The following is a 10,077-nucleotide window of genomic DNA, read 5'->3' as shown; positions in this document are numbered from 1 at the left end:
TCATTTCAAGGTCTGTGAAGCACTGAAGACAAACATCCAGACAACAGCTGAACGCTTCCCAGCATGTTAGCTGTGACCAAGGAAAATGAAAGAGAACATAACCTCTGAATAAACTGCACTACATCACTCTAAAAGGTGATGGGTTCATAGGTGATAAGAGTTTCCTTTTATTTTATCACTGGACTAATTTAAATGGATAGTTTACCCAAAAATGAAAATTCTGTCATTAATTACTCACCCTCATGTCGACCCAAAGCTGCAAGACCGTTGTTTGTATTCACAACACAAATTAAGATATTTTTGATGAAATCCAACAGCTTTATGACCCAGCATAGACAGCAAGAGTCCTACCACGTTCAAGGTCCAGAAAGGTACCAAGAACATCAACAAAATAGTCCATGTGACATCAATGGTTCAACCGTAATTTTATACAGCTCTGCATCACCCTAGTGCCATTTTGAAGAGTACCATGACGCATGTCACATGGACTATTTTGTTAATGTTTTTGGTACTTTTCTGGACCTTGAACATGGTATGACACATTAGAAAGCTCTCGGATTTCATAAAAAATATCTTAATTTGTGTTCTGAAGATGAGCAAAGGTCTTACAGGTTTGGAATGACATGTGAGAGTGAGTAATAAATAACAAAACTTTCATTTTTGGGTGAACTATTCCTTTGAGTTCATATCAAGGATAACGCACATTAAAGAATATACAAAGACATTAAAAGAGTTCTAATTTTATTGCACTCAAAACATTGTTAAAATGCTTGAAACTTGAAAACAATAAATATGACCTTAAGAATTAGAAAAACATAAAAGAAACAACACCTGTTAGTGCATACTCTTATTAAGATACTGCACAAACATGTTGGCAATCTGTCCAATGTTCTCTGTTGGATGCATCTTGGTGTAAGTGATGAACTGACGTCTGAGTTTCCTCAACTCCACCATGTTAAGACTTCTTGTGAGTTCTATGTGTTGAAGAAGTTAAGGAAACTAGGCAGGTACAGTAATCATTTCCATACACAGTTATGATTATAGCTCCATATGTTTCACTTTCCGGACAGAACAAGCTTTCTCGGTAGCTTAGCTAGCACGGAATTGGATTTAGGATGGGGAATCCTTGGGTACCAATCCCGTGAAAAACATGACTCAGAATGAAAGAGCTGAAAAATGAGAGATCGAAAAACAAGGTAGGTTTAGGTAAAGTGCAGATGGTTCATTATTTTAAAACGTCACAGAGCATTAGAGTTGTAGCACCACTCAAAGGACATTTCAACTCCGAACTACGATGACACGTACAAAAGATACATCACATTAAAAACTAACTCTTTAAGCACCACTCACTGGACATTTCACATCAAATTATGTCACGAAACGGACATGGCAGTATGTAATCTGCATCTTGTGAAAAAGTTCCCACAGGCACGTTTTGAGAGAAAGGTTGAGATCAGGTTGGTGTTAAGTCTCTTGAGTAGGGATGGGAGGATAAATCAATTTGTGTAACGATTCTGAAATCTTCCGAATGCATCGAGAATTGATTCTGAGCTTAGATTTTAACAGCAGATGATGCTCTAATCTAGTTTTTATCCAAACACAAACACTCAAAGAAGAGTGCCGAAGAGCATGAGTCGCGTAATTTCACCTCGGCTCAGAATGCTTTTATGACGAGATTAATGTAAACACAGCCCACTGTGAACACCCATGTAATTTGCTTCAACCTTTTCGAAATTGTATGAAAGATTTTTTTAGGTTCAAGTACATGTGAAGATTTGGAAACAAGCAGAGCACAGCTGGTTCTAAAGCAAGCAGCGCCATCTGCTGTTCAAAACTAAGAATCAGAATCGTTTTGAGAAAGAATCGGGATTTATTTGGAAAATCTCAGAATTGATGCTGAAAAAAAAAAATTGTACAAATGGCCGGCGCCGATAGACTTGTGGGCAGCGCAGCAACATACAGCGCCGTTGTGCTCTGGGCGTCCCGTGTTCGAATTCCGCCTCGAGGACCTTTCCCGATCCCGCCCCCCGTCTCTCTCCCACTTCGCTTCCTGTCATTACTGATCTGTCCTTTCATAATAAAGGCAAAATGCCAAAAATAAATCTTAAATTTTTTTTTTAGAAATGTAACATTTGTAATTTTGTAAAGTAATCTATTGGATTACATTTATTAGGTAATGTATTTAAACTACTTCTTGATTACTATAATATATTAAATTCTTTGTTATCAACATTATGAAATGTATTAAACAAAGTACACCAGGGTTACCCAAACTGGGGTTCATTAGTTAATGAAAAGCTAATAATTATTTCAATTATAAACATTTTAAAGTGTAATATAATTAATTAAAGAGACAGTTCACCAAAATGAAAATTCTGTCATTAAATACTTACCCTCATGTCGTTCCAAACCCGAAAGACCTTTGTTTATTGTAAGAACACAAATTAAGATTTTTTTGATGACATCCGAGAGCTTTCTGACCCTGTATAGACAGCAATGCAACTGACATGTTCAACGCCCAAAAAGGTAGTAAGGACATTGTTAAAATAGTCCATGTGATATCAGTGGTTCAACCAGAATTTTATGAAGCTACGAGAATACTTTTTGTACACAAGGAAAACAAAAATAATGACTTCATTCAACAATTTCTTCTTTTCCGTGTCTATGGAGGGTCAGAAAGCTCATGGATTTCATCAAAAATATACTTATTTGTGTTCCGAAGATGAACGAAGGTCTTACAGGTTTGGAGCAACATGAGGGTGAGAAATTAATGACAGAATTTTCATTTTTGGGTGAACTATCCCTTTAAGCATTTCATTTCTGGAATCTGATTACATAATCCAGATTACATGTAATCAATTACTAACCATCACAAGACAAAATTATGTTTTAAAAATATGGAAATTAAAAATAAATTAAATATATCACAATATTACTACATGTTTGATCAATTTATATGCCTTGGTGAGTATAATAGAATTTGTTTAAAAACAAAAATCTTACTAACCCTAACTAAACCTTTGAATGGAAGTATATGCTGCAGACCTAGCTGCGAGACAAAGACTTTAAGTGAATTTCTAATAACATCCCATTTAAATCATGCATTATTTCAAAGGGCCACCTGCACTGGTTCATCTGTGTATGTGTCTAAATGCTAAAGCAGTTACAGACAGCCACCAAATTGCAATTGCATCAGAAAGAAATGGCATTCTTTGATGTTTGTGTATTCATTACATTCATATAGGTCCAACTGGTCCTGTTTATTACTACAACGCATCTTCAATTAACATTAAACAGATCAACTTTCTGTCAGGAAGTTGCAGTTGAGCTTATTAAAATTCCAGACTTGATCTTGGTTTCATGTTGTAAGCGTTTCTAATGCTTTCCCCGTGTATGGTAGGACATTTCTGTGCTGTCACAGTGAGAAATACCAAATAGACAGGTGGCTCAGCAAAGCAAGACAACAGTTTTACATTTCCTCGCACTAAAACGGAAAAAAAAAAGAAATTCAAAGCTAAAGACATGCTTAACATACAAGAGTAAAGGATATCTTTTCTGTGGCTCCAGGAATGGAAATGAGATCTCCAGGGACGCTGGTCTTCTGTGACTCGAGAACAGCCTGAGACATAAAACAACTCTTATGAAGACACATACCATTGATACTGATGGTTTTGCTATGCAAATGCAAACTATAAACACTCACCTGTAGGCAATGAAACAGAAATAATGATTTTAAATGCTTTCTATTTTTAACAGAACACCTAAAGGTGATGGAAATCGTACCATTAGGACATCTTGAGTAACTTTGTCCAACTCGTACAGAAAGTTTGTGGATGAGAGTGGTTGCTGTAAAAGGCATAGAGAAACAGGTTCTAATATTCATTCAAAGGCAATAAAAAGTACATAATGTTGCTATGTTCATGCATAATGCATTACTAGCACTCTTACGCTCTGCGTGGACTGATTAGGTGGTGGTGCTTTTCGTTTGAAAAGCGCATCGCAGATGGCTTCAAATGGAAGAGAGTCTTCTTGCTGAATAGTAAAGAGTGGACTATCCCATCTATTCCTGGAATCAGGGGCTTCAAAACGCAGTATTAGCCCATCCAGACTGTTATTTAAAAGAACAGAAGAGATTGTTTAATTTAGATCATATAGACGGTACAAGTTTTTAATTTAGTCTCTTATGTTCAATAAGGCTGCATAAGTTAAAAAAACACAGTTGTGAACTTTTTTTACATATTGTGAAATGTTACAATTTAAAAATACTTTTCATTTTTTTCTCTTTGACAGAAGAGTTTTCTGTAGAAGGCCGTTTCCACCACAGAAAAAAAAGGTTACTGCGACTATCTCACAATTCTGAATTTTTTCTTGAAATTGCATGTTTACATCTCACTATTCTTTTTTTTTTCCTCAGAATTGCATGATATAAACTCGCAATTGCGAGAAAAACTTCCCCTCAAAATTGTTTTTTGCAACTTGTGTGAGTTTATAACTCACAATTCTGACTTTATAACTCTCAATTGAGTTTGTATCTCACAATTCTAACTTGTGAGAAAAAAAGAATTGCGAGAAAGTCAGAATTGCAAAATACAAACTCACAATTGTGAGAAAAAAAAAAAAGTTTATCTCACAATTCTGAATTAAACCAAATTCTGACTTTATTTCTCACAATCGTGAGTTTATTTCACGCAATTCTAAGTAAAAAAAGTCAGAATTGTGACTTTATAACTCACAATTGAGTTTATATCTCACGATTCTGAGGAAAAAAGTAAGAATTGCGAGAAAAAAAAGGCAAGAATCACAAGCATAAATCTTACAATTCTGACTTAAACCAAATTATGACTTTATTTCTCGTTAAGCATGATTTTTTTTTACACAATTCTGATTTTAAAAAGTCAGATTTGATTATAACTCACAATTGTGAGTTTGTCTAGCAATTCTGACTTTATAACTCGCAACTGAGTTTATATCTCACAATTCTGACTTAAACCGAATTCAGACTTTATTTCTCACAATCTTGAGTTTATATCACGCAGTTGTAAGTAAAAAAAGTCAGAAGTGTGACTTTATTTCCCAGAATTGCGAGTTTATATCTCACGATTGTGAGAAAAAAAATCTGAATTGTGAGATACAAACTGATGATAAATTCTGATAAAAAAAGTCAGATTTGTGATTATAACTCACAACTGAGTTTATATCTCACAATTCTGATTTAAACCGAATTCTGACTTTATTTCTCACAATCGTGAGTTTATATCACGCAATTGTAAGTAAAAAAGTCAGAATTGTGACTATAGCTCACAACTGTGAATTTATATCTCGCAATTCTGACTTTATTTCTTAGAATTGTGACTTTATTCATCAGAATTGCGAGTTTATATCTCACAATTCTGACTTAAACTCAATTCTGACTTTATTTCTCACAATCGTGAGTTTACAGTGCCTTGCAAAAGTATTCATACCCCTTCATTTTATTCACATTTTGTTGCAGCATTATGTTAAACTGCTTTAAATTAGTTTTTTCCCACATCAATTTACACTCCATACACCATAATAATGACAAAGCAAAAAACAGATTTGCTAATTTTACAAATTTATTAAAAATAAAACACTGACATAAGTACATTGCATAAGTATAAGTAACTCAGTGCATATTTGAAGCACATTTACAGCCTCAAGTCTTTTTGGGTATGATGTGACAAGCTTTGCACATCTGCATTTGGCAATTATCTGCCATTCTTTGCCTCACCTTTTCACCTCTCAAGCTCTGTCAGCTTGGATGGGGGCTGGCAGACATGTTCTAGAGTCCTAGTTGTTCCAATCGTCTTCCATTATGGATAATGGAGGCTACATGCTTCTGTGAACCTTCAATGCAGCAGATTTTTTTCTGAACTCTTCCCTAGATCATTGCCTTAACGCAAGTCTGTCACTGAGCTCTACAGGCAGTTATCTTGACCTCAGGACTTGGTTTTTGCTCTGATATGAATATTCAGCTGTTAGACCTTTTCTGAGAGATGTGTGCCTTTCTAAATCATACTCATTCAAATGAATTTGCCACAGTTTAACTCCACTTGAAGTATAGTAACATCTAGAATCAATAGGAATGCTCCTGAGCTAAATTTCGAGTGTCCCAGAAAAGGGAATGAATATTTATGGAACCGGATCTTTTCAATTTTTTTATTTCTAATAAATTTACAAAGTTGTTACAAACCTGTTTTGTGCTGTCATTTTGGTGTATGAGATGTAGACTGATGTGTGAAAAAAGGTAATTTTAATCAGTTTAACATAATGCTGCAACAAAACGTGAAAAAAAAATGAATGGGTATGAATACTTTTGCAAGGCACTGTATATCACACAATTCTGAGTAAAAACTTTATAACTCTCATTGAGTTTATATCTCACGACTGTGAGAAAAAAATCTGAATTGTGAAAAAAAAGTAAGAATTGCGAGAAAAATATCAGAATTACAAGTTTATATCTCACAATTCTGACATTTTATTAAACAGCTGATTTATCAGCTGTTTAAACTCTTATTCTGACGGCACCCATTCACCGCAGAGAATACACTGGTCAGCAAGTAACGCTGAATTTCTCCAAAGCTGTTCAGATCTACAAATGTAGAATGCATTTTCAGCAAATGTTCATGTTTGGGTGAACTATTCCTTTAATATAACTACACAGAAACAAAGCAAAAAATGCTTACATTTCCTGTGTGTACTGAGAATCAGCCTCTCTGCCTTTATTCCATTCTGAGCTCACATCAGCTGACGTCAAACAGTACACCTGCAGGGGTTATAGATTTAGGTGAACTAGTACATGTAAAAATAGTCATTTAAGTTGACTTTTAAGAGTTTACATACCAAGCAATGGGGTGTTTGGGTGTGTTTGATAAGACAGAACAGCTCATATCTGTAGCCTGGAAATGTAACAAAATGATTCTTCAATCGAATGACAGATGGAAATCTAGAGTGCCGTATGCAACACCAGTTTGCAAGTCTGTATGTCAATTAATACATTGTACAGGATCAATCATTTTAAATGTCAAACTAAATTAAACAGCTAACTTCATATAAATATCAAAGGCACAGATGTGTTCATTTTAACCGAACATTGATTTACCTTTAATGTAGTTCAAGGAATCAAGAAGCACAATGTCGTCTTTACTGACTTTCCTATAAACAAAGAGAGAGAAGTACAAAGGGAAATTATTTAAATCAAAAGTAGGTCACTCTTATGCAAGTGCATAATTACAATTAGCATATAATTATAATTATGCAAATGTATTATTAAAAGAATTATACACTTATATGTAACAAATATAATTATTGGTGTAAACTTCATCCCAGCAGGATCTGTAAGAGCACATGTTTTGTCTTCATTTTTCTACAACACGTGGTATTCCAACTTTAGACCAAACAACACATGAACCCTAATTATTTTCTTAGAATCCATCATGTTAAACATGTAAATATGATTAGACATATTTCCTTTCTATATTACAGGGCTGGTGCTTTTTGGTGCCAAATCTATGGAAGCTTGTTTCCGCCAATGAAAAGAGGGTAATTGCAAGTTTTTTTTCTCAGAATTGCGTAATACAAACTCGCAAATCTGACTTTTTTCTCAGAATTGCGTAATACAAACTCGCAAATCTGACTTTTTTCTCAGAATTGCATGATATAAACTCGAAATTGCAAGTTATAAAAGTTGTATTGTTTTTATCTTGCAGTTATGGCCTTTTTCTGACAAATGCAAGTTTATATCTCACAATTCAGATTTTTTATTTTCTCCTGATTGCGAGTTATCTAAATATCTAGGATATTTTTTCATAAAACTCACAACTCTGACTTTCTTCTCAGAAATGCACGATATAAACTCACAATTGCAAGTTATATATAAGTTATATAGTTTTTACCTCACAATTCTGACCATTTTTCTCCAAATTGAGAGATATAAACTTACAATTGCAAGTCATAAATATCTCACAATTCTTTCTCAGAAATGTGTAATACCAACTCGCAAATCTGAATTTCTTTTCTCAGAATTACATGATATAAACTTGCATTTGCAAGCTATATATGTTAAATAGTTTTTATTTTGCAATTCTGACATTTTTATCTCACAATTGCAAGTTTTTAGCTTACAATTCTGACCTTTTTTTTTTTTTTAGAACTGAGAGATATAAACTCACAATTCCAGGTTATGAAGTTTGAATCTTATGATTTTTACTTTTTTCTCAGAAATACATAATACAAAACTCACAAACCATAATTGCGTGATATACTCACAACCGCAAGCTATAAAAAAAGTCACAATTCCAACTTTTTTCTTAGAAATGCAAGTTTGTATCTTGCAATTCTGACTCTTTTTCTTGCAATGCTAAATTCTGAGGGAAAAAAGACTGATATGTTCTCAGAATTTCGAGTTTATATCTCACAATTTGGACTTTGTAACTCGCAATTTCAAGTTTATATCTCACAATTCTGGGGGGAAAAAAATCAGAATTGTAAGTTTGTATCACACAACTCTGACAAAAATGTCAGTATTTTGAGATAAGTCACAATGGCCTTTTCTTATTTTTATTTACTGGAGGAAACTGGTTTCCATTAAGTTCAAATCAATAAATAAAAAATCAAGAATATTAAAAGAAAATTTAATTCTAAATCCTAGAAATCCTAAAATGTTTTTTTTTAATTCATGACTCACTACTAGAGTGTGTTCATCACATGTCACCAATTGGCCATACTGGTGCCACTGAATGTCAACAATGCCACTTGTATCAAAACTTGCATATTTTGCTGATTACTGCTGCTGAAAATGGTCAATTATTGTCATGTTTTTGGGCAAAGAGTGCAAAAAAAATGCACTGTATGCATTTATGTATTTAGGTACATTGTTCTAACGTCATCTTTTTTAACATGCTTATTTGCCATTGGCCATTGTCTTTCTTGTGTTTGAGTGACACTTTCACATCTTTAAACGACAGCAGAGATATTTTAAAGAGAAAAAAAATCACCTCTCCACTGCAGCTCTCAATGCTCCTCTCAGATTTTTCTCTTTCTGTGAATCTGTAGTCAAATATCATTGTTGCTGCAGTTAGACTCAGATCAATTACACAGAACTGGAAGCATACATTTTATAATGAAAACCCCGACAAACCAGATTAAACCACATACAGGTAAGACAAGCAAACCATCTCAGGCAGGTTTAAGAGCTTTGTTTTTCTACCAGGATAGCACACATAGGACGTGTTTCTCATTAAGATGTACCCTTGGCTTTATTACTGTCCTAACACACACACATACATGACTTTAAACCGCGATGCATCATGAACTTCCCAGCAGCTTCTCACCTGCATATACAGAGTTCTTGTCAATTCCTTGATCTTCTTCTCCGACTATATGAACCTTTCTTTCTGTATTTTGCGTGAAGTACTCTTTCAGTTCACGGGCTCGTCGGGTTTTACCACTACATGGGTAACCACACATTACAATTAAAGGCATTTTAACGCTAAAGTTTAGATGACGGATGGAAATTCATACTTCTCTACAGAGCAGCATGGAAGATTTTCTTCTTCTCGTTCATGTAGTGTGCTGTTGTGGTCAGTGCATTGCTGCCCTCTACAGGTCAGTGGTCAGATAGTCAGAATGCAAAATGTTCCAGATAAAGTTGGAGTGTCAATGTTTTAAACAGTCCCTATAACAGACTACTTGACGACTTGTAATTAAAATGATTTTAGTGGTTTGAGGTGAGTAAATCATTTAACAGAAATGGGTAAACATAAGATCTGCTGTGCTCTCAGGTTTATTATTAAACATGTAAATGCGTTATCACATATGGTCATCTCTGTAAAAAAAGCTAAACTGCTGAGATTTGCTCATTTAATGACTTTTATAACTGACTTTTTAGATATATTTTGATAGCCTTTCTGTTCATCAAAATTGTAAATTAAATAAACACTCGTATATTAAAAGAATGTAAGTTAATTGTATGTCATATATCCACCTTATTTTTCGTTCTCATTGAATATGCGAGACTTCCGCTTTAGCCGCAGTAAAGAAATAACGAAAAAAATAAGT

General features: G+C 34.2%; 1 protein-coding gene across 1 annotated transcript; it reads right to left on the bottom strand.

Annotated features, from left to right (window-relative positions):
* Window positions 1-724: 724 nt before the first annotated feature.
* On the bottom strand, window positions 725-9,563 carry LOC141337352 (protein KTI12 homolog). Its single transcript, XM_073843151.1, has 9 exons — window positions 9,351-9,563; window positions 9,015-9,066; window positions 7,121-7,173; window positions 6,862-6,917; window positions 6,705-6,784; window positions 3,949-4,108; window positions 3,784-3,846; window positions 3,551-3,619; window positions 725-978 (listed from the first exon to the last, which is right to left on the bottom strand). Exons 1-9 carry the CDS (start codon window positions 9,499-9,501, stop codon window positions 835-837), a joined length of 828 nt encoding a protein of 275 aa, XP_073699252.1. The 5' UTR covers window positions 9,502-9,563; the 3' UTR covers window positions 725-834.
* Window positions 9,564-10,077: the final 514 nt, after the last annotated feature.

Source organism: Garra rufa, chromosome 6 (genome assembly GCF_049309525.1).
Source record: "Garra rufa chromosome 6, GarRuf1.0, whole genome shotgun sequence".
Taxonomy (NCBI): domain Eukaryota; kingdom Metazoa; phylum Chordata; class Actinopteri; order Cypriniformes; family Cyprinidae; genus Garra; species Garra rufa.
This window is presented reverse-complemented; position numbering and strand designations above follow the sequence as displayed.